This window comes from Giraffa tippelskirchi, chromosome 3 (genome assembly GCF_054371585.1).
Source record: "Giraffa tippelskirchi isolate mGirTip1 chromosome 3, T2T-mGirTip1v1.2.pri, whole genome shotgun sequence".
In the NCBI taxonomy this organism is placed as follows: Eukaryota; Metazoa; Chordata; class Mammalia; order Artiodactyla; family Giraffidae; genus Giraffa; species Giraffa tippelskirchi.
Window position 1 is genome coordinate 190,085,873 of NC_137277.1, and position 27,706 is coordinate 190,113,578.

Below are 27,706 nucleotides of genomic sequence, written 5' to 3' on the forward strand. Positions count from 1 at the left end.
TCTTTCTATCAAAATCAATTGCTTGGGCTTCAGATCAAGGAGAAGGGGAGGAATCTGCTCCTTTCTCTGCACCGTGGCCATGCCTCTTCCTCGATCCCGCCCCTCACATCTGGGGGGACAGGGACGCCTCTTCTGAGCCCTTCCTCTTGTCCAGCTTCCTGTCCTTTCTCCTTCTCCGTTACTCAGCCAGGGTTTCCCTCTGGTCCCAGCCGCCGGGAAGGAAGTGAACTCAGCAGTCCAGTATGCGATGCGGTGACGGGTCGACCCTTGACTCCGGGGCTTGCCTGGAGCTGTCTGGCCAAGACGCGGGCAGTGCCTCCCAGGGCAGCCCAGTCCCAGCTCTGATCACTGGACGCCGGGAGCCACCTACAGGCTCCTGCAGGAACTGCTCTTTGGCGGGAAGCCGGGCTCGAGGGGGCGCTCTGGACAGCGCTTTTCCTGAGACTTTTGGCCTCTGCCCAGTGGGCCCAGCAGGTTGGGAGCAGTGCACCATAGGATCCAGAAAGTAGTTGAAGGAGTGAGCGTGGGCAGCGGGGAGGCCCTGGGATGGGAATCGGGACTTGGAACCCACGTCTGCCTCTCCAGCTGATTCATGGCTCAAGTGACTTACTCCTGCAGACCTCAGCCTTCCCATCTGAATAATGGGTGTAGTGGGCTGAAAGATTTTTTTTTTTAATAGTCCTCTGCAGTGGGGTAACCAGTACATCTCCAGAACTCCCTCAGTCCCAGATACACCTGCATGGTTGTTCTGTCACCCTATTTCCAGTTCTAGAGAATAGGGAAACCCAGAAATCACTCAGCATTTGCATTCAAATCCGATTTCCAGCATGTATTATTCTAGAAGTTTCCACCTAATCCCTCTGAGCCTCAATTTCCTTACCTGTGAAATGAGACTAACAATCATACTGACCTCATAGGACTGTTGTGAGGATGGAATGAATCGCACTTTAATATATGCTTGGTCATCAGTCCTGTGCCCAGCACATAGTAGGTGCTTGTGTTTTGATGGGGAGGAAAAAGCCATAGAAAATAGAAAGATCTGGCTTTCAGCCCTGGTTTATTCTTTCTGAGCTGCAGTTTCCTCATCTGTAAAATGGGAATAATAATACCCACCTTTCTGAGTTTCAGAGAAGACTATATGAGTCATCTCGGGCATAGTAGGGGCTGCAGAAATGAGTTGTTAAATGAATGGAAACCATTCACAAGACGCTATCTTTAGTGTTCATTAATGAAAGACTGGCACCGTTAGGAATACACATTTTCACTTGTATCCGTAATACGTAAATGCGTTCTGCGTTTGGAGAGTGGCTCCGTGGAGGAGGCGCGTCCCCTCTGGCTTGGCTGCTGCTCTCCTGCGTGTGGACAGCCACCTGGCAGGCCCCACCCCAAGCCCCGTGCTCCCGCCCCGGGGGGGGGGGGCCCTGCAGCCTGACTGTTCCCTCCTGCCCTCCCGTGCCCCCCCGCAGGCGGGAGACCTTTGACTTCGACGATGACTGCGACAGCCTGACGTGGGAGGAGAACGAGGACACCCTGCTGCTCTGGGAGGACTTCACCAACTGCAACCCGAGCCTCGACCTGCAGGGCGAGGTGAGCCGCAGGCGGGCCCTGCGCACGCCTGTTTCCCTGCTCCCTCGTCCTTGTCCTTCGTCCTTTCCCGGCGGCCCTCGCCACCTGGGTAAGCTGTCCACTCTGTCCTGTTTCTCCAGCAGGAGGAAAACCTGGGCAACTTGATCCACGAGACCGAATCCTTCTTCAAGACGAGGGACAAAGAGTACCAGGAGACGATCGGCCAGATCGAGGTGGGGCACCCGCTTGTTCGTGTTCCCCAGTTGTGACCCCCGAGGCCCCCAGTGATTAAGTGCCCGTGTGAACAGGGGCTGGGGTAGTGACGCAGACACAGGACTGGGAGTCAGGAGACCCACTGATTCTCTGCCTGGTGCTGGGCAAGTCACCCCTCTCTTGGGTAGAGCCTCAGTTTCCTAATCTGTAAAATGGGAGTGGTGATACCTGTCTGCCCCACAGAGGTGTTTTCTTAAGTTATTTGACTAACATGGTGATCTCAAAATAATGGGAACTGACATTTGAATGATAACAAGTGACACTGGGCCCTGAGCCCTTTAAAAACACACCTTCCTTGGTATTCTCGTACCCTGTGTATATACGCAAAGGGGACCTGGATGCCCCCACCCTGTGCAGTGGGTACTGTGTGCCCCATTTTACAGAGGAGGAGATGAGGTCAAAGAGACCAAGTGCCTTGCCTGGGACCCCCCAGCCAGGACACAGCCTGCAAGCCGGGTTCTCCCTGCTCCAGAGCCTGTGTGTGTGCTTGGCACACCTGTCTGTGAGAGTCACTACTGTTGTCAGGCAGGAGAAAAGGAAGGCCGGCTCCTCCCCCAGGGATGGAGCACTTGGTTAAGGAGAAGGGTCAGAAACACGAGCACCCTCAGGACATTCTAACGCAGTCCGCATGAAGGAGTGCCGAGGCCAGAGTTGCTAGGGCTACCCCAATGGTTGCTAAGCAACCATTCTCCTTCCACCAAAAGCGATTCTAGGGATCAGTCTGCAGAAAGCAGAGGCCAGGGGGAGGGCCCTGAGGGGTGGTGCCCTGGGATGGCCCCAGTTGCCACCGGCACTGGGGACGGTAGGTGGCCGCGAGGCTTGCTGTGAGGATGACGGGACCTGCCCTTTCTCCCGTGTCGGCTCTTCTCAGCTGGAGCTGGCCACGGCCAAGAGCGACATGAACCGCCACTTACATGAGTACATGGAGATGTGCAGCATGAAGCGGGGCCTGGACGTGCAGATGGAGACCTGCCGCCGGCTCATCAAAGGCTCTGCAGACAGGTACCCGGCCCTGTCCCCATCCTCCCCGCTGATGCAGTGCCCATGTCCTGGTGTGTGTGTGGGGGGTTGTTGGGCTGCAACTCACAGCCTGGAGATTTCATCTGCCAACCCATCTGTCCATCTGTCCGTGCATCAGGTGACCATTAGCCACCTACTGTGTGCCTTACACATCTAATCTCACATGACTCACACAACAACCCTGTCCCCGTTGTTGTGGGACTGTAGAAGGCTACTTTGAGAAGGCTTGCTCTGTGCAAGGCCCTGGGGATACAGCCATGAACAGGCCTCAGCCCCTGCCCTCCAGGAGCTCATGCCCCACTTCCTGCTGACCTGGTAGGTGGAGGAGGTGGGCGGAGCTTACATGGGTCCCTAGGAAGCAATTTTCCTTCCTTTCCCATCTTCTAACCCAAGGCCACATGAGTCTGTCCCCAGGAGACCAACGTTCATCAGGCCTCTTTCCTTGCCAGCACAAAGACAGCTTTTCCCACCAGCACAAAGACAGCTCCTGCCCTTAAGGAACAGGCAGCTTTTTGGGGGAGTGTGTGTGCATCTGCAGTTGCTCAGTTGTGTCCGACTCTTTGTGACCCCATGGACTGTAGCCCACCAGGCTCCTCTGTCCACGGAATTTTCCCGGCAAGAATGTTCGAGTGGGTTGCCATTTCCTTCTCCAGGGGATCTGCCTGACCCACGGATCAAACCTGCATCTCTGGCATTGGCAGGCGGATTCCTTACCAGTGAACCACCTGGGGAGCTCAGGGGAGACAGTCATGCTAATATAAAATGACAAATACAGTGCTTGGCCTGGAGCACAAATATGCTAATTATAATTGTTTCTCTCATTATGACTGTGTTCTTGCAGCCTGTTGTTTGGGCCATAAGAGGCGGAGAAGCAGGGGGAAGTTGTGTGTGTGTGTGTGGCCTGGGGCTGCATGTTACCTTCAGCTCACTGATTCCCAAACCCACTGCTGTTGTTTCCGTGGTTTGGACAGAGGAGTGTGCATGTGGGCGGGGTAGAGAGCTCGCACCAGTCCCCGCAGCTCAGCGGTGATAAGGTGAGAATTCGAACCCAGTGCCGTTAAACCACTATTCCATGTGGCCTCCCTGTGGGCTCTGAGTTAATTGCCCAGATGATGGGAGTGTAGAAACTGAACTTGACCCATGGTTCCTGCTCCCATGGAGCGCTCAGCACCAGGAGAAACTAGAGAGGCGGGTGCAGGGCGTCGCACGAGGTCTTGAGAGCCTTGTCTGACCCCTGAGCTTCGAAGCTTCTAAGGAAAGCAGAGAGGGTGGGTCTCGGCGAGAATCCCCCGTGGAGGCTAGGTTTTCCAGGAGGGGCTGCTCCATCCTTCCTGCTGTCTGCCCCAGGCTGCCCTCTGAAGTCTCCTGTTCTGTTGTGCCCTTCCAGGAATTCACCATCCCCAAGCTCCGTGGCCAGCAGCGACTCAGGAAGTACAGACGAGATCCAGGACGACTTTGAGCGGGAGGCGGACGTGGAGCCCATGGTCAGCTGATGACTGAGGCGCCCCCCCCCCCAAGCCCGTGCCTGGTGGTCTTGGCGATGGGGCCTCTGCACGCCTCTCCCCACGGGGCCAGGAAGTGGGGCTCCCAGCCCGCACCACGCAGACTTCCTACGCCCTCCCTTCTCTGGAGGCCCCCAGGGACCGCTGCTTCCTTCCTTCCTTTCTCCGCCCACCACCAACCAGTGCCCCTTCTCCACCCACCCACCCAAGGAATGGTGCTGTCAATTTCTATTGTTCTCCACGTTACAAATGCAGACTTCTGTCCGGACGATGCAGTGTTAACTGTGCCTTTTCCCTTCAGCTGAGCCACTTTGAGCTCCAAAGAATTATTCCTAGCAGGTGTTTTTATACAAAACTCTAAGGTGAGGGCGGGGGAGCCCCCCCAGGTGTGGTCAATGCCTTTTTCTACCCTCCCACCTGCTCCTCTGATTGGCCATGAGCTCTGCCTTCCCCCCCCTGCTGGAGTTGAACTTGGGATGGTCCACCTCCCCCCCAGGAAGGCGCTGTTTGCCTTCACCTTTCCAGGCCTGGGTGGGAACTTCCCAAGGGCATTTCATGGACTCAAGGGGAGAGAAGGATAGGAGGAGGGAGGGAAGGACAAATTTTTCTTTTCTGTTTGGATCGAGTGGCAAAGCAGAGGGAGAAGGCACTGTGGGGGAAGGTGGAGCCTCACTGTGTTTAAACTACTATGCAACAAAACGAAACAAAACGCAGCAGCTTGCCTTATACCACTGTGGGAGGCGGGCCTCTCCCAACTAGCTCCTTGGTTTTCCCCTGGAGCTGGGAAGGAGGCAGAAGCTAGGGTGATTTCTCTCTCTCGCAGCCTCTGCGGGTGAGCACTGACGTGGGAGGGGGTTTGGTCAAGGTTGGTGGTGAGGCGGGGGTCCCGCGGACCTCAGCCACCTGACTGCTTGCTTTCTTGGGACTTCTGTGGGTTGGGGAGGTTGGCCAGGGGCGGGGGGTTGGGGGGGGAGAATGTCTTTTATTGCCCTGATTTTTTTTTTCCCCCAGCCAACAATAAGGGGTTATAGATCTGAAATTTCTCTGTGAGAAAGCCTGGAGGGGGCCAGGCCTGGTGTCCACCGCCTCCTCCAGGGAGCTGGATCAGTACCGCCTGCCAGCATCTTGGTTCTCCGCTGTGCTCCAGATGCCCACTGTTTGGCTACCGGTGGGCACTGGAAAGGGAAGCAGAGGGAGGCAGCAGGGGCTGCTGGCAGAGAGGAGGTGGCTGGAGCGGGAGCTTGCATGAGAGCCACTCTCATGGACATTTGCTCCCCTCTAGTGCAATTCACTGATAGATTGATCGTTGGAGAGTTAATCTGAGCCAGTATCTCTCCAGACTTGAGTGGACCAGAGTCAGAGAGCGTTGTGTGGACGCCACCCTCAAGTCTCAGATGGGAGCCCGCAGAGCAGGCTTTCCTTTTTTTTTTAAGTCTCCTTTTGGACCCACTACTGTCAATCCCCTGGTATGAGTGGGGATTTTTGTTTTTGTTGGCTCAGGAGCTCCCCCTGGAGGTCAGAGGAGCAAACCATACCCAAGGACCGGAGCTCCTTCCTACCCCACGGCCTGTGTCTGCAGGCAGAGGCGGGGCTCTGAGTAGACCAGGCCTCCCATCTTTCCTCCTCAGAGGACAGTGACCTGTAAGGGCCTCCTCTCTCTTCTGTTTCCCCACCTGTTTTGCAGTCTTTAAACCATTGTATATAATATTCATATTATATAGATATATATATATATGGAGAGAGGAGAGTGTTAGTGATGGTGTGTAATTTTTATTTATCAGAACTTGGTGGCCTTTATTGTGAGTTTTTTCCTTTTTTTTTTTCCCTCTGTTTTGTTTTTGTGGGGGAACCTCCTGCTGGTTCCCTGTAAAAGTCTGGCTGAACGTCTTCCATTCCCAGCATCTCTTAGCCAGATAGTCCCTCGTTAGGTACGTGAAGGGACGAGGTTTTGGAGGAGAGATCACCCACTTCCTCTCCTTCTCACTGACCCTTGTTCTAAAGGTTACAGGGTTCAAACATATCAGATTATTTTTGTCGTTATTGTTATTGTTTTATTTTTATTTTAACCAAAGGTTATCAGAGCCAGTTGGGCTTGGACCTCAGCTGCTGAAAAGATTTTCCGTTTCCGGGAGGGTGGGAAACCAGCCACCCCCCGGGCCTCCTCTGCCCAGGGTAAGGGAGGCATCAAATGCCATGGGTAGGTGGGCGGAATGGAAGCCTGCCTCAGGGTGGTGGGGGGGTGACAGACCTATCTTTAAGGTAAGACAGTAAGGCAACAATGTAAGTATTTAGGGGTAACTAAGGTTACCATGGTGATTGCTGTCCAGTAGTATTATTTTTGCTTCCCCCCTTGTATACATAGGATATTTGTCTTTGGGGACTAGGGTACTCTGAATTTATCTAGGAAGTATGGAAGTGGCAGGAGCCAGGGTCAGATGCTGGCCAGAAAGATCCATCCTGCTGGTTTTCAATAGCTGCTTTCCCTGGGGAGCAAGGATTTGGGGCTGGTGGATGAGGGGACAGCAAGAGTGTTAGTGACTTGCCTCCCGGGTGTGGTCCTGGGCTTTGGCCTGGCTGCCTCCCTCCCCACCAAGTTCTTTTTTGAGTTAGTTGCCAGTGAGCCCCGCTTGCCCCCTTTGCCATGGGCTCACAGCTTGCCAAGAAAGACCCCAACGCTCGCTGGGGCAGCACCAGGTCCAGTTGGGACGAACTGGTCCGTCCTTTGTAAAGATGTAAATACTTAATTTTGGTTTTCTATTTCTTAGCCCAGTGTCATATTGACATTGGTATTTCAGAATTGTTCTCAGATGGGTTCTCCTGTGCTGCCCTCTTGTGCTCTCCTATTTTGGGGGGTTTTATAAAAAGAGAGGATTGGGGAGGGGCAGGGAGAGTAGCTTCCTTTGGGCTCCCTGATTGTGGAACACACACACACACACACACACACACACACACACACACACACACACTCACACACACTTCTGAGATTCTGAACAGGGACAAAAATGACTGACAAGTAAACACATTTTGTTTCTTGTGGCAATATGTCTAGCGGTCTCTGACTGGCCTGTCCGTCATGGACTTAGCTCCGTGGATGTAGCTCAGAAGACCTTTGGAGAATCAAACCACTTTGGCTTGGGAAGGGGGAGAGGGTGTGGGGCAGGGGGTCATATAAGGTGTAACTTAAGCTAAATGTAATCTATTTATAAAGCAAGAGACTCTCATCTATTTTTATGAAAGGAAAGGTTTTTTTAAAATCTAGGGTAGGCAGTTATGGTAGCCCAGCATTTTTCTGTGGACAAGATGCATGTTGCTGCTGGATTTAATATAATCAGTACCCCTCACCTTTTCTCCTCATCCTCACCATCTGCTCATCCATACCCATGGGCGGCTTCAGCAGCGCAGAAGTCACCCCTCACCCCATTTCTCTGACCCTTGATCCCCCAGCTCCTTGGTCATTGGAAGGCCAGGGGGGCGGGCACTTGTGGTAGTGGATGGGCAGTGGGGAATTCAGAATGGAGTAGGGTGGTGGGAGGGAAAGGGGGCTCTGGGTGGGGGACAAGCTCTGCTTCAGAGGGTGGGCTTTGATTAGTTGCTCTGACTCTGGTCTGCCAAGATCCATTGCCAAGTCAGCTGTATTTGGGAGAGAGCTGAGAAATGAGTGGAAGATTTCCAGGCTCGGGGTGGGCTGTGTGTTAGTCTCGGGCAAATCCCTCAGCATTCCCCCTGCCAAGCCCTCAAAGCAATGAGGTAAAGGCACCCTCCGCCTAGACGCCTTCGTGGACATTTTCGCATCTACCTTATTTTTAGCCCCATCTGGGGAGACTTTCTATCCCGAAGTCCCATCCCACCCCACTGTTGCTGTTTGTGTGCCAGCTGGGTCTAGCGTCAAGGGGAAGGGGGGGTTTATACTCATTGAAAGACTACTGACCCTACCGGAAACCAACCTGTTTACTGTATTGTTGTAAATATCATGCCCTTTATATCCTGTATATTGGCTTCTTTTAAATAAAGTGAAATGTCTTAGAATTGATCCTTTTTTTTTTAATTAAGGATAAAGTGGTGATGGGGGAGGGGCAAGAGGACACGGGCCACGTAAACACTAAAAGTCATTGGCCGATTAGTGATCAAATAGGGAAATTTTACATCACCTCACATCTCACAATAAAATCTTTGGAAGTAGTTAAAGCAGGAATTATTACACATATTTCATAGAAGGGGAAGAGAGCCAGAGAGATCACAGACTGAAGAACCAGCGAAGCCTGGTTTGGAACTGAGGGCCTATTAATCCTATTACCCTCTGAATCTGCAAGTTTTCCATCCTCTGATGGAGCAAGCCGTCTTGTGCCATCTTATGTAAGTGACCAGTACCCGCGGATTTTGGTATTTGCAGGGGCTCTGGGGACCAATCCCCCACCAATCAGAGGACTGGTCTCCTTTCCCACTCCCCACTCTGGTTTCAATTCTCCAAAGTGCCTTAAGCAGTGTGGCCTCCCAGATGAAGAGGAGTAATAATGAAATAACGAGGAAGTTCTAAGGTGGGTATTATTACCCCCACTTTACAGACACAGAACTGAGGCCCAGGAAAGTTACATATTTCGTCAACGTCACAGGGAGAAACCACGATCAGCATCGGAACTCCGACTCCTAAGTAGGTTCTCGGTACACACCGCTGGAGAAAAGACTAACAGAGACGAAGAGGGCGTTGGGAAAGTTGTTAACAGCACTTCAAGAAGAGAACGGGCCCCTAAGATTCCATCCTCAGAACTTCAGAATCTGAGTTGTTAATAAAGTTCATGCGTTCGTGCAAACAACTTCCCGGAAAGAAAATTCAAATTTTGGTCCGGGGCGCCAAAATAAAGCAGAGGAATAAAACAGGTTCCGCGTTCAGAGATTTTGAAGGGAAATCCGAGCGTAGACTGGCTCGGGTTTTATCTTGCATTGATCGTCATCTGCAAGGAAGTAGACTGATTTGTCCAAGCGCTATGCCTTAGGAAGCTGGGTGGCCCCGCTCCAGGTCGGGAGTGGAGGGCGGCTGCGTCCCTACCAGGAGGCTACATCCAGGCTGCAGCCCCCGAGGTGAGGCAGGGGCCCGGCCACGACGAGGCCCTCTGCAGGGTGGAAGAGTCCGGCAGCCTCCTGCCAAGGGCAGCGAGAGCGGCCGGGTAGGGCCTCCGGCGGCACCTGACCAGCAGACCCAGGTCCTTACGCCCCGCCTCACACGTGCCCCATCCCCGCTCTCTCATTGGCTGCTTCTGCCCCTCTAATCCCGGCCTAAGCAGGTTACAACATGACCGCGCCTCTGATTGGTCTGGGAGCTCTTATGGCTCACTCTGATTGGTAGATGGAGCTCACGCCCTCCTGCCCTCGGCCCCCGTCGGAGGGCGGCCGGGTCATACCATAAAGGGAGAAGGGGGGAAACGCGTACGCTTCGGGGCTGCGCTTTTGGGCTGCTTTTCCCTGCGTCACATGATAGCGTCCTTCGTCAGGCCCTCGAGGGAGAATTCTTCTATTAGCAGGAGGCAAACACAGAGGCGTATAGGCCGGACCCGACTTGGAGGGCGGCCGAGGCGGCAGTCTACCCCGCCCGCCGAGGTGGTGCGCTCCGGGCGGGGCGGGGCCGGCCGGTGGCTCCAAGCGGGGCCGGTCCAGCGAGCGGCCTCGCGGGGATCCCGGGATGCTGCTGCGTTCGGCCGCGCTCTGCCGCGCCCTGCTGGCCCGCCGGGGGAGGGCGGCCGGGTGAGTGAGCGCCGCGCAGGCCGAGGGGCGCCTGCTGGCCCCGGAACCCCGGGAGTCTCTGGGCGCCCCCCAGCCCCCGCCCCCGAACCGGGCTCTACCCCCGTCCCCGAACCGGGCTCCCTCCGCGCCGGACCCCCTCCGGGTTTCCCAGAGGCCCCTCTCCGCCGGGGGTCACTTCCTCTGATGCCGCCCGTCTCCCAAAGGTCTTTCAGCTAAGGGGTCCTGTCCACCGGCGAGTGGGTGGGGTGGGGTGGTTCGGTGCCCTCTTGGCTCCCCCACGCTGAAAAAGGAGCCGCTTAATCACCTGTCTTTCTCCGGATGGGTAAAGAAATTTGCCCGCCGCCGGTGTACAGCCTCCTCCTCTGAGGGCACCTCTGTTTTTCTAAGCACATTTCGCCTCTCTCCTCCTCACCCTTGGTTTCACATGCAGGACCCTCCCTGGGGTTCCCTCTCTCCTCTGGACTGGCATTTCTGTTTTTCTCTTTTCTCCTTCCCCTTTTTTTCAAGTTAAGTGTTGGGCAGAAAAATGGACTCCTTTCTTCTGATAGGTGGAATAATTGTGGAGTGCGTGTAACGTGCCAAACCTGTGTTGCACACTTGGCCTACGTGCCTTATTGTGACGATTCGTAAGTTACGGCATGTGAAGTGCTTTGAAGAGTACCTGGCGCTGAGGCAGTGCCCATTGCTATTAATCATGATCGTCATTGTCACCCGTTTTTAAACTTCGCCGGTGGGTAGCTGTTATTCCAAAATTCAGAGGAGGAAACTGAGGGGTAGTGGTCCGAGTGGAGCTGCCCTGCAAACCCAGATTTGCAGACCCCTCCAGTGTGGAGTGGGAGTCCTGGGCCCTCGCCCACTCAGTGACACATGTCCTCAGAGCCCTTTTCTGCGCCCCCTGGGCTTGGGGAGGAGGTGGGTAGGACACAGATCCTGCCCCAGAGGGGCTCCCAGTTGGGGGAGGCTGCACTCTTACTGACCCATGTGTCTGTCCACCTCCCTTTCAGAGCTGGGCGGCTCTGGCCCCATTTTGAGTTTTGTTTGCCTAACCCCTAGGACTGATCAGTTACGTCTCCCCTGCTGAGCTATGCCTTTCCTGAGTTAATCAGTGTCCCAAGGAATGGTACAGGGTGCCCTGGGCGCGGATGCGTTTCAGTGCAGCTGTGTGTGCTCTGTGGGGGTGGGTGGTGGGATAGGGAAGAGGACAAGGATCAGGACTCTTTTCCCAAACTGAGGTTGGGGCCCCTGCTCATTGCATCCTCAGCGTGGTCCCATTGGCAGCCTTTCCCTGCATTCTGAGACCACCCCTCCCAGACCCTGATGGAAGCCACATAGATCCACGTGTTTATTGAGTACCTACCGTGTGCACGTGGTGTGCTAAACACGGTAGGGAGGGGTACCCAGGATGGGAGCCTTCCAAGAGTTTTCAGTTTAATGGAAGAAAGCCTTAGACATAACAAAACAAACTAAAAAGCCCTCTAATGCCTGGTGTAAAAAACCCTCTATTCTGGGGGAGGTGGGGGCTGAGGCGGGGACGGAGAGCTCATAACAGCAGTAGTTATCAAGCAATCAAGTACCATAGGCCTGTCCCTGTGCAGATAGATAAGCCCTGTATTATTACCATTTTACTGATGGGAAACTTATCTGCCTGTTAAAAATGTTCAGACTAAGGGCTTCCCTGGTGGCTCAGCAGTTAAGGAATCTGCTTGCCAAAACAGGAGATACGGGTTCGATCCCTGGGTGGGGAAGATCCCCTGGAGGAGGAAATGGCAACCTACTCTAGTATTCTTGCCAGGAAATCCCAGGGACAGAAGAGCCTGGTGGGCTTACAGTCCATGGGGGTTGCAAAGAGTTGGACATGACTTAGCGACTAAACAATAGCAATAAAATCACCCTCTGTCTGACCCCAGACTCGCGCCTCCTGAGTGGAGGAAAAGCATTTTGCAACCAGGTCTGCTGGCTCAGGTTACCTCTTGAGATATAGCGGCTGGCTCGGCGCCCCAGGACAGGGTCCCAACCTCAGCAGTATCAACGTTTGAGTCTGATACTCCTTTGTTGTGGGGGCTGCCTGTGTATTGTGGAGTGTCTAGCAGCATCCCTGGCCTCTACTCCCTAGATGCCATAGCATCCCCCAGTCATGACAACAGGAAAAGTTTCCAGGCATTGCCAAATGTCACCTGAGGGGCACAGTCGCTCCTAGTTGAGAACCACGGTTCTAGAACAGTTTTGGTGTTTGGTCACTTGTTTGATTATTTGACAGATACTTAGCATACACCTGCGGCATGCCATGTCTGCATTTATGGAGAAGCAGTTTTAGAACATCTTTAGTGATGACTCTCAGTGTCCTACACATGAAATTCTAGTGCTGACAAAAACCATCTCTTGGGAAACTGGGATGGGTGATGTTCTGTAGTGTTTCCCTTTTTGCCTGGAGTGCCAGGAATCTCAACCAAGTTTTAGACATGCTTTTTTTTTTTTTTTGAAGTGATTTGTTCAATCACCTAGTCGTGTCCGACTCTTTGTAACTCCATGGACCGCAGCACGCCAGGCTTCCTTGTCCTTTGCTATCTCCCGGACATCAGACTCTCACGACCATTGAGTCAGGGCTGCCATCCAACCATTTCATCCGTGTCACCCCCTTCTCCTCGTGCCCTCAATCTTTCCCAGCATCAGGGTCTTTTCCAATGTGTCCGCTCCTCGCATCAGGCAGCCAAAGTATTGGAGCTTCAGCTTCAGCATCAGTCCTTCCAATGAATATTCAGGACTGATTTCCTTTAGGATGGACTGGTTTGATCTCCTTGCTGTCCAAGGGACTTTTGAAGTGGTGATCAATTATTATTGTTATTTTAAGATATTTATTTATTGATTTGGGCTCATCGGGTCTTAGTCGTGTCCTGCGGGATCTTCCATTGCAGCACATGGACTGTCTGGTTGTGGTGTGCTGGCTTAGTTGCTCTGTGGCCTGTGGGATCTTAGTTCCCTGACCAGGCATTGAACCTTTGACCCCTAGATTGCAAGGCAGATTCTTAACCACTGGACCACCAGGGAAGTCCCTATACACACTTTTGACTGTGCATTTTCTTTGTATTTAATTAGTGTGAGTCCACTGTACAAAGTACAGATAAAGAACAAAAAGGTGATGAGGTCGCCCGGCAGCTCACCACACAGAGGGAACCACGCAGTCACTTCGATGACTGGCCTTTTCATGGTCCAGGAATATATATGCTTTAGAAAAACAGCATAAAAATGGGCTCCTCTGCAGATACTTTTTTGTAGCTTGCTTTTTCAGTTGAGACTTACCTCCCTTATTATATGCCCCCAGGCCCTAGAACTGTGACTGGCACCTGGTAAGCCCTCAGCAAACATTTGGTGAATGAAAGAATGATCACGTGATTCCTTCCTTGTCAACAGAAATGTATCACAACCAGTCTGGGAGATGATCGCAATGGACAGCTGGCCTTTACGGATGGGCCAGGGATGGTCACTAAGGGCTACCATTTACCTTTTCTGTGGATGATTTTATTTAGCTCCTCAGCAACCTGTGATGTAGATGTTATGCTTCGTCACTCAGTCATGTCCAACTCTTTGTGACCCCATGGACTGTAGCCCGCCAGGCTCCTCTGCCTGTGGGGATTCTCTGGGCAAGAACACTGGAGTGGCCCCCACCAGGGGATTTTCCCAATCCAAGGATCGAACCCAGGTGTTCCGCATTGGCAGGCAGGTTCTTTACCGACTGAGCCACCAGGGAAGCCCCATGATGTATGTGTTACTATCCCCATTTCACAGACTAAACAACTGAGGCCTGCGGCAGTTAAGGAAAACTTGTCCAAGGTCTTAAGCTGGTAAACACCAGAGCTCCCAACTGACTGCCTTTCTCTCTGCCTTTTTCTCTCTCTCATTAACTTTGTCACGGGCGTCCTCTGCAAAACCTGTTTGTTTTACTTTTGGTTTTGGCTGTAAAGTTTTGGCTTTGGTTTTGGTTGCGCTGGGTCTTCGTTGCGCACTCTGGCCTTTTCTGGTTGTGGTGCTCAGGCTTAGTTGCCCTGTGCCTTGTGGGATCTTCGTTCCCTGACCAGGGATCGAACCCACGTCCACTGCATTAGAAGGCGAATTCTTAACCACTGGACCACTAGGGAAGTCTCTGCAAATTCTCTTTGGAAAGAACCAAGGTACATATTTATACTTGTATGTACACTTAATAAATAAAACAACTAAACTGGGCAGCTGAGAAGCTTACAGTAAGTGTGAATACCTGTCCCTTATATACTCTCGCTTCAGACCTCACTGGGTGCCGGGGTCCAGAGGCGACTCGAGCCTGGCCCTCCAGTGTCAGGGGGCTCGTAGGCTGGAATTCGCCTGCAGGAATCCTGGTGGCTTTGGCTGTCTTTCAGCCTTTCTGCCTGCCTAGTCTTCCTAACTTCAAAACCACCTAGTGCTTGTCCCAGCCTGCCCGGTGCTGTGCTGGCCAGGAGCCTGGTACCTCCCACCATTCCTTGGACATACTCTGCCCTTTCGTTTCTCCGAGCAGTGCCCAGGTCAGTGCTTCCTGCCTGGAGTGTCCTCCTCCGGTGAACCCACGCTCACCCAGCGCTTTGTGGCCGTGCTGTCCTTTGGCTCACTGCCCAGCCTGTGAAACGGGAGTGGTCCTATTGACAGCCATGTTGCACCAAGACGCGAAGGACATGCGTTTGAGCAAACTCCGGGAGACAGGGAAGGACAGGGAGGCCTGGCGTGCTGCAGTCCATGGAGTCGCAAACAGTCTGACACGACTGAGCGCCTGAACAGCAACAACGAAGCCCGAGGATTAGAGATGGAGCGACAGACGGCTTGCTGGGGGCCTGGGACCCAGTGTGTTTTCTGTGAATTAATCGAGTGAAGGAATAAGTGGAACCTCCAATGATCGGAATACTTGCTTCTAAAATTGTGAAAATCCCCACTCAGGCCACAGTCAGCACCAGCACTCAGACCTGGGGGGACTTGGCTTCTGGTTTCCTGCACCTGGCTTGGCACACAGCAGGTGCTCAACAGTTGCTCTTGGAATGGCCCATTCGGCAGCCCGGGGTGGATCCTGGCTCCACCTGTTAGCTGCTGTGTGGCCCTGGGCAGGTTCCTTGACCTCTCTGTGCTGTCTCTTGTTCTCGTGTGGAAAAGAAAGATTAATAGCAGCTACCTTGAAGAACTGTCTTAGAGAGTGAGTGATCGTGTGCTAAACCCACTTTGAAGAGTAGCCAGCCCTGGCACTTTCCTGGTGGTCCGGTGGTTGAGACTCTGTGCTCCCAGTGCCGGAGGTTTGGGCTCCATCCTTGCTCGGGGAACTAAGATCCTACCTGCTACATGGCACAGCCAAAAACAGAGTGCCAGCACCTAGAACACTTGTGTTGCTTCAAGCATTATTTTGATCTCCTCACCCACCAGCGGGCATCGCAATGGATTGAAAGCCCTGGGCTGCGCTGGCAGGGCTGGTGGACACCCGTGTGACCTTGCCAAGGTCACTCCCCACCTGGGGCGGCCTCTTTGCTCAGGGGGGAGAGAGGAGGAACCTGTCCCGTCAGCTGCCCAGGGGTCTCTGAGACGGTCCACGTCGTCGTCGTTGTTAACTTACTCAGTCGTGTCCGACTCTTTTGTGACCCCGTGGACTGTAGCCCCCCAGGCTCCTCAGTTCATAGGATTCTCCAGGCCAGAATCCTGGAGTGGGTAGCCGTGCCCTCCTCCAGGGGATCTTCCCAACCCAGGGATTGAACCCAGGTCTCCCGCGCTGCAGGCAGACTCTTTACCGTCTGAGCCACAGGGGAAGCCCAAGAATCCTGGAGTGGGTGATCTTCCCAAGCCAGGAATCCAACCCGCACTGCAGGCAGAGGATTCTTTACCACTGAGCCGCCAGGGAAGCCCTCCCCGCGCGCTTCTGCCCGGGTGTGTCTCCTGAGGGAGGAAGCCTGGGTTCAGGTCCTGCACTGTCAGTCCGTGAGCTGTGACCACGAGCCGTTACTCTCCGAACCTCAGCTTCCTCCCCCCACCCCTTCCACCCGCCCTCAAATGGACGTAGTAATAGTTTGCAGGGTAATACATCTGTAGGGTAGTCACTTGGCACCACACCAGGCATGCCATGAATGCTTCAGAAAAGTTCCTTGAAGTTTTCCGGGGCAGTTGATCCTGAGCTTCAGGTGCTCAGCCCCCGCCCCCGGGCTCTGCACTTCCTCTTATCTCAGTGATTAGCAGGATTGGCCTTATCAGGTCTCAGATAACAGCTGAAAAGCCCAGAAGCTGAAGGAAGGAAGGGCGATTTCCTTTCTAGTCCTCTGCTTGGCCTTGGCTGCGCCCGACTCCAGCTCCTGGGGACCTGCGTCCAGGAGTCTGGTCCTGGGGCCCTGGTGTCCACCTGCGTGCGCGTTGTTTTCAGGGTGTCTCTTAGATGCTCGCTGTGGTCTGGGCAGTGTGGGGACACACTCAGTCTGAGCTGTGTAATGAGGGGTGTCATCTGTGAGGTCATCTGATAGGTTGGGCAAGGCTGGTATCCCCTGCAGAGGGGGTGAGGGCAGGGACGGCAGGCTGACAGGGCGGGGGATGAGCCTGGTGGCCTCAGTAGGGGCTCTGGATTCTTGACTGTAGAGAAACAAGAAGCCAGTGAGCAGTTCTGAGCTGAGCACTTGCCCGTTATCTCTCTGTGTTGATGATGTTTTCATGTTAAAACTATGAAAACTGGTAGCTGCTACCTTTTGAGCTTCTGCCCTGGGTGGGACACGGGCTGGTTGCGCTTCCCTGGTGGCTCAGCTGGTAAAGAATCCGCCTGCAATGCGGGAGACCTGGGTTCAATCCCCCAGTTGGGAAGGTCCCCTGGGAAACAGAGCGGCTACCCACTCTGGTATTTTGGCCTGGAGAATTCCACGGACTGTATAGTCCATGCGGTCGCAAAGAGTCAGACACGACTGAGTGACTTTCACTTTCACAGCCTTTTTTCACCTTTTGAGCTTTTGGCCTGGGTGGGACATAGGGCTGTTTATTCCGGTGGTTTCGAGAGGAGGTTGGAGTCAGTGGAGCCGGAGTGGCTATTGCAGTTGTGCAGGCGGAAGCCCATGGTGCCTTGGACCAGGGTGGAGGCCTGGGGGCGACCTGGAAGCCTCCGATTCCCGTCAGATTTTCCCTTTGTAAATTTCAGAGCTCAACATTCCCCGTTGCAGGAGATGTTTGGTCTTGCAGCCTTTTTAGCTCAGATCCTAAAAGGATGGGTGGGTCATCCCATGCAGAGGGTGGGTCGGAGTAGCTGGGGTCTCCGACCCAGGCCGTGAAGTCACCAGGTGAGCAGAAGCGCACCCCACGTGGTTAGGGGAAATGAGTCAAATCCCGACTCTGCCTTATGTTTCTTTCCTGAAGCGGGAGGGCTGAGAGCTGCTCTAAGAAGGTCGGGGTGGACTCGCCTTTGCATCCCAGAGCCAGGCACCTGCCAGGTGTGATGAACATGTGGGTGGGTGAGACCTTTGACCTCATCTGAGCTATCTCTGCATTCTTGCCTTGTGGGAAAGATGTATGCTGACTGCATGAATGAATGAGTAAATGAGGAACACAGTCTTGCCTGGAAGGGCCTTGCAGATCCTTATAAAAGCCCCGGGTCCTACAAGTGCTTCATTCTGCCTTCCCCTGAGCCAGTGGAAGGGTGCTCACGTTATCCTAAAGTGCCCATGAGCCAAGAAAAAAAAAAAGGCTTGTCAGGCATCTCTGCATTATTTTTGGCTTTTAGTTGACTCAGGCTCTCAGGCTGACCTTTGAACTAGTGTCTGCTCCCTACGTTACATTCAGACGGATGGACAGTCCCATGGACAGTGGGGCCAGGGCCTGGACACCTTCCAAACAGACAGAAAGCCACAGGGGCATGTGATCCTGAGGTTGCCGTGGACCTCTGCCCTGGGGAAGACTTGCCCTGTTTCTGATGTTGCCTGGGGCAGGAGAGCAGGGAGGGAACCACTGGTAGCTGCTACCTTTTGAGCTTCTGCCCCGGGTGGGACACAGGGCTACATTTACTCCAGCAGTGTTTGCTGAGCCCCTGGGCCAGCCCCTGCTCCTTGGGAGTGTCTGGGAACAAGTTTGCCTTAGAAAGCCTGGCCTGGTGGAATCAACATTCTAGAAGACCTTTACAGTTTCTTAGGAAAACCCACCAGCGAGAAGAGTAAATAAGGCTTGTCATCCTCACAATGACCCTGCAAGGAACATGGTGTCACCATTCTTCGGATGAGAAAACAAAGGCCTGCAGCATTTTTATAATGTAGAGTAATAGTGTAGGGAGGTCTCCAGCAGAGCCTGTGCTTTTCACACCCGCCAGGCTCTGGGCTCCACGAGGGCTTGGGCGGCCCACCTCCTGGTGCCCAGCCCAGCACACGGCGGCTCTCTCCTGGTTTGACAAGGACGAGGTGATAATCTGATTCACTGCTTTGTGGTGGTTCACTGCTACTACTGAGTGCCCGGTGGCTCAGGCGGTAAAGAATCTGCCTGCAATTCAGGAGACCTGGGTTTGATCCCTGGGCTGGGAAGATCCCCTGGAGAAGGAAATTGCAACCCACTCCCGTATTCTTGCCTGGAGAATCCTATGGACAGAGGAGCCTGGCGGGCCACGGTCCATGGGGTCTACAGTCCATGGGGTCACAAAGAGCGACTAACACGCACACACACTGCCACTAAGGCCCAGAGGCGCCTGGAACCTTCCAGATGGTGGAGGGTGGGGAAGGGGGGAGACACTGCCCTCCTCTTTCCTGCCAGGATGTTGAGACCTGCCTGTGGCTGCCGGAATTTTCCAGCCTCTCCAGTCTTCCAGTACGCAGTAGTGTATTTCCATTAGTGGAGCAGACCTGTAGCTCTGCACCGTTCCCTGTCCAGATCTGTAGGGTAACCCCAGGAGATGGAGGTCCCCCGTGACACTGAGGGAGCGGGCACCAGGCTGCAGAGCTCACCAGAGGCCCAACTGGCCCTGCATCAAATTTCTTTCTGTGTTTGGGGCAGGGTGGGGCCTGAGGAATTCGAGCTTCCTTGGGTGTGGTGGCTGCAGCTGAGACTCACAGGGAGGAGAGGGAGGAGAAAGCCCCAGGGCTCATGGGGGGGGTCCTAGGAGACCAGCCCCCCCCCCCCCCCCCCCCCCCCCCCCGCCTTCCACTGCACAGGCCCCTTCCTGCTCTTCCTGACTTGTCCTCACTGCTCTGGGCCTTTGTCCTTGCTCTTCCCCCTGCCTGGAACTTTCTTCCCAGCTCTTCTCAGACCTCCTCCAGGTCACCGGCAGAGGTCACCTCCTCTGTGAGGCCCTCCCTGACCTGACCACCCCGGCTGAAGTAGCCCGCCCCTTAGTTATTTTTTTGTCCTTTCAGTCACAGGCTTCCTGAGTGGCTCAGGCTGTAAATAATCTGCCCACAATGTGGGAGACCTGGGTTTGATCCTTGGGTTGGGAAGATCCCCTAGAGAAGGGCGTGGCTACCCGCTCCAGTCCTCTTGCCTGGAGAATCCCATGAACAGAGGAGCCTGGTGGGCTGCAGTCCACGGGGTCACAAAGAGTCAGACATGGCTGAGTTACTTTTTCAGTCACAGTTGTGTTTCTTCTTTTTTAAAAATTTTTATTATTACTTTGGCTGCACCCAAGGTGGCATGTGGAGTCTTCGTTCCCCAACCAAGGACTGAAGCCGCGCCCTCTGCCGTGGGAGCTTCGAGTCTTAGCCACTGGACCTCCAGGGAAGCCTGTGTGCTCCCTTCTTGCCCGTGTCCGGCACGAGAGGCTGGCTGCGTGCAGTCAGAGGGTCGCTGTCCCGGTCACTGCCGTCCCTCCAGAGACGGAGCCCCTGGGGACAGCTGTGGTGAGGGGGGCGGGACAGGCTGCTTCAGACTGTCCAGCAGAGGTCTCCATGCACCCCTTGATACCAGGCAGCCCCTGCTTGCCCAGGGAGGAACTGCTACCTTTCACCCCACCGTGGAATTGCCGCGCTTGCTGATCCAGAGCCAGCCTCCGCATCCTTAACCCTCCCCAGATCAGCCGCCGCCGTCACCCCGGTCCTGCAACAGGCTCCCCCTCACACCTCACCCCTGGAGGCCCTGTGGCCCCTGCGGTCCCTCCCGTGTGCGTCCTTCCTCCTGTCCTTCCTCCTGTGTGACCGGTAACCCGGCTGGTCCACCTGCAGGCGTGTTCCTCCCAGGCTCTGCCCGTGGGGCGTTGCCCAGAGGGCGACAGAGCTGGGTTTTTCTGGACTCGAATCTAGGTTTCTCTTGATCTTGGCCCTGAACTAGTCTTTTTCCCTTTAGGACCTAAGGTACCGTATTTCTGTCACAGGCCACCGGTGAGGGCCTTCCGGTGCCACGATGGTGTCACCAAATCTGACGGACCCTGTGTGGCCTCGGAGGCCTTCGTCATCACTCTTGTCCTCGTTTACAGCTGGGGAAACTGAGGCCTGGGGGAAGCCCTGCTGCTGAGGTTCCTCCAGCTCTGGAATGACTGACTTTTTTTTTTTTGAAAAATTCTAAGGCTGTATTTATTCCAAGTTTTTTCATTTAAGTGTATGTTATTTTGTATAACATTTTGTATATGTATTTTGTTTATATTTTTTCATTTAAGTATATGTTATATAAAATGGTATTTTTTATATACCACTTTCACCAATATAATATATATATACACATTCTTTAATATTCTTTTCCATTATGATTTATCAGAGGATACTAAATATAGTTTCCCGTGCTATACGGTAGGACCTTGTTTATCCATTCTATATGTAATAGGTTGGACTTTCCTGGTGGCTCAGTGGTAGAGAATCCACCTGCCTGTGCAGGAGATACTAGGTTGATCCCTGGGTCAGGAAGATCCCCTGGAGGAGGAAATAGCACCCCACTCCAGTATTCTTGCCTGGAGAATTCCATGGCTAGAGGAGGCTGGTGGGCTACAGTCCACGGGGTCACAAAGAGTCGGACACGACTGAATGGCTGAGCGTGAGGCACACATAACAGCCTCCATCTGCTAACCCCAGCCTCCCTCTTCAGCCCTCCCCTAGCCCCCTGTCCTCCGGTCCATGAATGGAATGACTGACTCTTACCCACCTGTCCCTCTTACCTACCTTGGGACCCCCAAACACATTAGGGACGGCACCACTGGTGGTCACCGATCAGTGAGGTCATGGGGGTCGAGAGTGAATAGGGTCTCCAGAACAAGGAGTTCTTGGCATTCAGTCCCCGGGAATCGACCCTGAACGCCCCAGCAGCCCTCCCTGTGGCTGCAGGCCGAGCTCAGGGCACCCCTCCAAGTTCACGGCCCTCCTCTCGGATGTCCTTGCCCCCCACCAGAGCTCAGGTCTTTGTGCCAAGGAACTCTCAGCTGGTCCCCATTAGGATGAGACTGAGCTGTGGGATGTGCTGACTTTTCTACTTAGAGAAAGAAGTAACTTGGGTCTGTTTGGGGGAAAGTCCGCCTCGTGGGGAAATAGAGGGAGACTAAGCAATGGCACCCCACTCCAGTACTCTTGCCTGGAAAATCCCATGGACGGAGGAGCCTGGTAGGCTGCAATCCATGGGGTCACTGAGAGTCGGACACGACTGAGCGACTTCCCTTTCACTTTTCACTTTCATGCACTGGAGAAGGACATGGCACCCACTCCAGTATTCTTGCCTGGAGAATCCCAGGGACGGGGGAGCCTGGTGGGCTGCCGTCTATGGGGTCGCACAGAGTTGGACACGATTGAAACGACTTAGCAGCAGCAGCAAGCCTCCCCTACGTGCAAAACACCAAGGCATGGTTCTGCACCTGTGAGTTGCAACTTCGAGCAGCCGTGTGAGTTTCTGTGATTAGTTTCATTTAGGAGATGGAGACTTAGGCTCAGAGGAGGCAGGTCAAATATCTGAGGACTCACAGTTACAGGACCTGGGCTTGAACTTTGGTTTTGGACTCCAAGGCTGGTTCTCATCCCCCAGTTCTATAACGGGTGTGCATTTCAAGATTTTGGGCCAGCCAGGTCCCCCCGTCCGAGGTGGGGGTGCCGGGGCTGGCACTGCTGACCTGTGCATCTCTGTCCCCACCAGGCTGTGTTGGAAGCATGTCTCCTCCCTCCAGGTGGCCAACGAGCCCGTCTTGGCGTTCACGCGGGGCAGTCCCGAGCGAGATGCGCTGCAGAAGGTAATGGGGGACAGTGAGGCGCACCCACTACTGGCTGGAGGGCGAGTGGAGACAGCCTTCAGCAGCTCCCACGAGACCTGTCCGTGCCAAGAGCTACCCACCCCGTCTTGCCCCTGCCCCCAGCCCTGGGAGCAACCGGGAATCTGGGCAGAGCTGTGCACTGGCGACGGGGGTCCCTGGGAGCGGCAGGGTGGCCACCTGGGCCTCTGGGGTCCCAGGTCAGGGGTCATAAGTCTACAGATAGTTTGTGCTTGAAAACATTCTCTGGGGAATCCCCTGGCCCCATGGTTAGGACTGTGCTTTCACTGCTGAAGGTGTGGGTTCCGTCCCTGCTTGGGGAACTGAGATCCCACCAGCCACACGGCACAGCCAAAACAATTTCTCCCACTAACTGCCAGTGTTTTAAAATTGTGAGATTTCACGTGAATTTCAGAGCCAGTTTTTAAAATCTCGTCTCTGATGGGACGACCTGGCACCACTGGCCTTGGCTTCTTGCGGGCCAGGAGGTAACGAGGCGGGGGCCGGGTCGGGAGGACGTGTCTTTGCTTGCAGCACCCCCCCCTTCTCTCCGGGGCCACTTTTGCAGACCCTGCCTTGGGGTTTGGGTGGGCAGCAGAAGGGAAGCAAGGGCTCGCTGGCCTCTTATCCTCTCCCCAGGCCCTGAAGGAGCTGAAGGGCCAGACGGAGGCCATCCCGTGCGTGGTGGGGGACGAGGAGGTGTGGACCTCGGACGTGCGGTACCAGCTGTCGGTAAGTCCCGGGGGCCGGCGGGGCTTGGCCGCTCCCCTGACTCCCGGGGCATGTAAACACGCGCCTCGGGGGCTCTGCCTCCAGAGAGGCTTCGAGGCCACTGCAAGCTTTTGAATTCTGTGGACCGGGGTAAAACTTCCAGAGGCACCCTCGGGCATCTCATAAAAGGTGCCGGCATCACGCCTGCCAAGGGGAGGTTAGAAACAGCGCCTGCCCCCAGCTTCGCTTTAAAAGGCTGACCCACTAAGCTGACCACAGCTGGAGAGCAGGAAGCAAGGACAGAGTCAGAATCAAAGCAGATCCTGCACTTAACAGACACACGCTACTCTATGAACAAAAAACACACTACTCTATACACAGCAGACACACGCCACTCTATACACAGCAGACACATGCTGCTCTATACCCAACAGACTCAACGCTACGCTACACAACAGACACACGCCACTCGATGTACAGCAGACGCACTCTATACACAGCAGACCCACGCTACTATATCTACAGCAGACAAGCAACAAGGATTGACTGTATAACATGGAACAATGCTCAGCGTCTTGTAATAACCTGTAATGGAAAATAATCGGACAAAGTATATATACATTCAGTTATATACATATATAAAACTGAATCACTCTGCTGTACACCTGAAACTGTATACTTGAATTAAAAAGAAGATAATGCTTCCAAAGAAAGGCAGTCACCAAAGCCCTGGTCTGGTTTTGGGAACCAGTGTTCTAGCTGACGATGAGCTCAGCAGAGGTGAGCTCCCAGGGCGTGGGCATGCCCACGTGTTGCCTCCTCCGGGGAGCCCTCCTGTTGGAGCCCAGGCTCCATCCACAGACACACCTGTGAGGGCCTGTCCTCTGTGCGCAAGCTCCTCCTGCAGTCCCTGCCATTCCCCTTGGAGGATGGAAGAGCAGGAGCTTAGCCGCCCATGTTACAGATTGGGAGAAGCTCAGCGGCGTCAGTGGCCGCCCTGGGGTGGCACAGTTAGACATGGAACGGGGGTGATGGATCCAGGTTCCCCAGAACCATATCCCCTTGATTTGACTCATTTTTTGTTAAAATATTTTGGCCATGCCTGTACAGCATGCGGGATCTTTTTCCCCAACCAGGGATCAAACCCATGTCCCCTGCAGTGGAAGTGCAGAGTCTTAACCAGTGGGCTGCCATCGGAACCCCTCGATTTTGATTCACGTGAATTCATTCACACCCTGACTGTTTCTAAAGGGGCTTTAGAAGCAGCGTGCTAATTAATATACAGCAGCAAGATAGTCTTCTTGCTCTGACCTGCTGGTCACAAAATTGTGAGGCCTTGGGCACTTGCTGGAGATGGCCACAAACTTCCTTGTAGGCCTCCTGGTTCGCAGGGGGGAGGAGAATGCATCACTAACCCTAGGCAGAATGTCCCTGAAATACATCCCAGCTGTGCAGTCGGAGGAGCGCAGCCATTCCTGGGACTGGGCCCGGAGAGAAACTTCCCCTGGAGGTGTCAGAAGGAAACGGTGATGTGATGGGCAGCGTCCTCATCCCCCGCACAGATGTTTCATGGGCTGCTTCTCGCACACTGGCATACGGGCACGTCATCAAAGCTGGCGCCCGAGCATGCCCACAGGTCACCCTGTAGGCCCCACGTCCACTACCGGGCTGCGCTTTCCATCTGGAGCTCTGGCTGCAAGTTGGCCGCTGGCAGCTTCGTTTCTGAAACCTAAAGATAGGGCCATTTCGTCTATAAATCCAAACGTCTGGCTTCTGTTGGGAGAAAGAAGGTGTGGCCACACGAGTGGCCTCCGTGCGGGCCCAGCCGCCAGCGCCCCGGTCCCTACCACCCCCAGCCCTCTCCCCTCAGCCCTCTCGCCTCTCTGGCCCTTGTGGGCCTCTCGGAGCCCCGGCCAGAGCAGGAGCGGGTCTGCATGTCCCTCCGGCACCCTCCTTCAGCCTTCCTCTCAGTGGGGATTTTGCTAGAAACGGGGCTGCGATAAGACAGCCTGCTCTTGCTAACAAGTCCCTGGGCTTGGCAGTTAAGAAATAGCATCCACACTGTGCCCTCAACTGTCCATCTGTTCAAGGGCGAGAATGACATTCCCTGGTGACAGCTGGGATCTTGCCCAGGATTCATGGCTGAATGGAAGTCTGCATTCACCTAAGGGTGAACCCTGGGTCTGCTTCAACTGCAGGCAGAGGCCCCGTTCCGTTCATTTTTATCCCTTGCCACGGCAGTGACAGTTTTAGCCCAGAAAGGCTTAAAGCAAATAGCCACCTTGGCTACGAACAAAAGTGAAATGTGTGTATATGTGAGCACACATATATGTGCGTTTTGATGTTATGGGTGTACGTGGAGGTTCCAGCTTTGTGCAGTGCAGCCAGTCGCAAAGAAAGTGCCATGGCATGTAAATGAAGTGGTTTACTCCTTGGCATTATTAGCTAGAAACCTGTTTAAAGCTGGAAGACAATTTCCAAAAGGGTGACTTTAGCTCTTTCTCATTATATCTACTACTGTGGGCAGGAATCCCTTAGAAGAAATGGAGTAGCCATCGTGGTCAACAAAAGAGTCCGAAATGCAGTACTTGGATGCAATCTCAAAAATGACAGAATGATCTCTGTTCGTTTCCAAGGCAAACCATTCAATATCACAGTAATCCAAGTCTATGCCCTGACCAGTAACGCTGAAGAAGCTGAACTTGAACGGTTCTATGAAGACCTACAAGACCTTCTAGAACTAACACCCAAAAAAGATGTCCTTTTCATTATAGGGGACTGGAATGCAAAAGTAGGAAGTCAGGAAACACCTGGAGTAACAGGCAAATTTGGCCTTGGAGTACAGAATCAAGCAGGGCAAAGGCTAATAGAGTTTTGCCAAGAGAACACACTGGTAATAGCAAACACTCTCTTCCAACAACACAAGAGAAGACTCTACACATGGACAACACCAGATGGTCAACACCGAAATCAGATTGATTATATTCTGTGCAGCCAAAGATGGAGAAGCTCTATACAGTCAGCAAAAACAAGACTGGGAGCGGACTGTGGCTCAGATCATGAATTCCTTATTGCCAAATTCAGACTTAAATTGAAGAAAGTAGGGAAAACCACTAGACCATTCAGGTATGACCTAAATCAAATCTCTTATGATTATACAGTGGAAGTGACAAATAGATTTAAGGGACTAGACCTGATAGACAGAGTGCCTGATGAACTATGGACAGAGGTTCGTGACATTGTACAGGAGACAGGGATCAAGACCATCCCTATGGAAAAGAAATGCAAAAAAGCAAAATGGCTGTCTGAGGAGGCCTTACAAATAGCTGTGAAAAGAAGAGAAGCAAAAAGCAAAGGAGAAAAGGAAAGATATTCCCATCTGAATGCAGAGTTCCAAAGAATAGCAAGGAGAGATAAGAAAGCCTTCCTCAGCGATCAATGCAAAGAAATAAGAGGAAAACAACAGAATGGGAAAGACTTAGAGATCTCTTCAAGAAAATTAGAGATACCAAGGGAACATTTCATGCAAAGATGGGCTCGATAAAAGACAGAAATGGTATGGACCTAACAGAAGTAGAAGATATTAAGAAGAGGTGGCAAGAATACACAGAAGAACTGTACCAAAAAGATCTTCATGACCCAGATAATCACGATGGTGTGATCACTCACCTAGAGCCAGACATCCTGGAATGTGAAGTCAAGTGGGCCTTAGAAAGCATCACTACGAACAAAGCTAGTGGAGGTGATGGAATTCCAGTTGAGCTATTTCAAATCCTGAAAGACGATGCTGTGAAAGTGCTGCACTTGATATGCCAGCAAATCTGGAAAACTCAGCAGTGGCCACAGGACTGGAAAAGGTCAGTTTTCATTCCAATCCCAAAGAAAGGCAATGCCAGAGAATGCTCAAACTACCGCACAATTGCACTCATCTCACATGCTAGTAAAGTAATGCTCAAAATTCTCCAAGCCAGGCTTGAGCAATACGTGAACCGTGAACTTCCAAATGTTCAAGCTGGTTTTAGAAAAGGCAGAGGAACCAGAGATCAAATTGCCAACATCCACTGGATCATCGAAAAAGCAAGAGAGTTCCAGAAAAACATCTATTTCTGCTTTATTGACTATGCCAAAGCCTTTGACTGTGTGGATCACAATAAACTGTGGAAAATTCTGAAAGAGTTGGGAATACCAGACCATCTGACCTGTCTCTTGAGAAACCTGTATGCAGGTCAGGAAGCAACAGTTAGAACTGGACATGGAACAACAGACTGGTTCCAAATAGGAAAAGGAGTAGGTCAAGGCTGTATATGGAGAAGACAATGGCACCCCATTCCAGTACTCTTCCCTGGAAAATCCCATGGATGGAGGAGCCTGGTAGGCTGCAATCCATGGGGTCGCTAACAGTCAGACATGACTGAGTGACTTCACTTTCACTTTTCACTTTCATGCACTGGAGAAGGAAATGGCAACCCACTCCAGTGTTCTTGCCTGGAGAATCCCAGGGACCGCGGAGCCTGGTGGGCTGCCGTCTATGGGGTCGCACAGAGTTGGACATGACTGACGTGACTTAGCAGCAGCAGCAAGACTGTGTATTGTCACCCTGCTTATTTAACTTATATGCAGAGTACATCGTGAGAAACGCTGGGCCGGAAGAAACACAAGCTGGAATCAAGATCGTCGGGAGAAATATCAATAACCTCAGATATGCGGATGACACCACCCTTATGGCAGAAAGTGAAGAAGAACTAAAGAGCCTCTCGAT

At 53.3% G+C, this 27,706-nt stretch overlaps 2 protein-coding genes across 5 annotated transcripts in view; both read left to right on the plus strand.

Annotated features, from left to right (window-relative positions):
* The window catches only part of IFFO2 (intermediate filament family orphan 2), a 46,183-nt gene extending 41,553 nt beyond the window's left edge, over window positions 1-4,630 (plus strand). For 2 of the 3 annotated variants that reach the window (XM_081574947.1, XM_081574950.1), the window contains 4 exons: window positions 1,467-1,587; window positions 1,707-1,799; window positions 2,711-2,841; window positions 4,247-4,630. In XM_081574947.1, coding sequence (XP_081431073.1) covers window positions 1,467-1,587; window positions 1,707-1,799; window positions 2,711-2,841; window positions 4,247-4,352 — 451 coding nt within the window. In that variant the 3' untranslated portion in view covers window positions 4,353-4,630. The remainder of the gene's footprint in view (window positions 1-1,466; window positions 1,588-1,706; window positions 1,800-2,710; window positions 2,842-4,246) is intronic. The other variant, XM_081574949.1, reaches the window with a different exon arrangement.
* A 5,373-nt stretch (window positions 4,631-10,003) lies between these two features.
* Window positions 10,004-27,706, plus strand: part of ALDH4A1 (aldehyde dehydrogenase 4 family member A1) — a 33,797-nt gene continuing 16,094 nt past the window's right edge. For both annotated transcript variants that reach the window (XM_081574945.1, XM_081574946.1), the window contains exons 1-3: window positions 10,004-10,097; window positions 22,125-22,218; window positions 22,876-22,968. In XM_081574945.1, coding sequence (XP_081431071.1) covers window positions 10,036-10,097; window positions 22,125-22,218; window positions 22,876-22,968 — 249 coding nt within the window. In that variant the 5' untranslated portion in view covers window positions 10,004-10,035. The remainder of the gene's footprint in view (window positions 10,098-22,124; window positions 22,219-22,875; window positions 22,969-27,706) is intronic.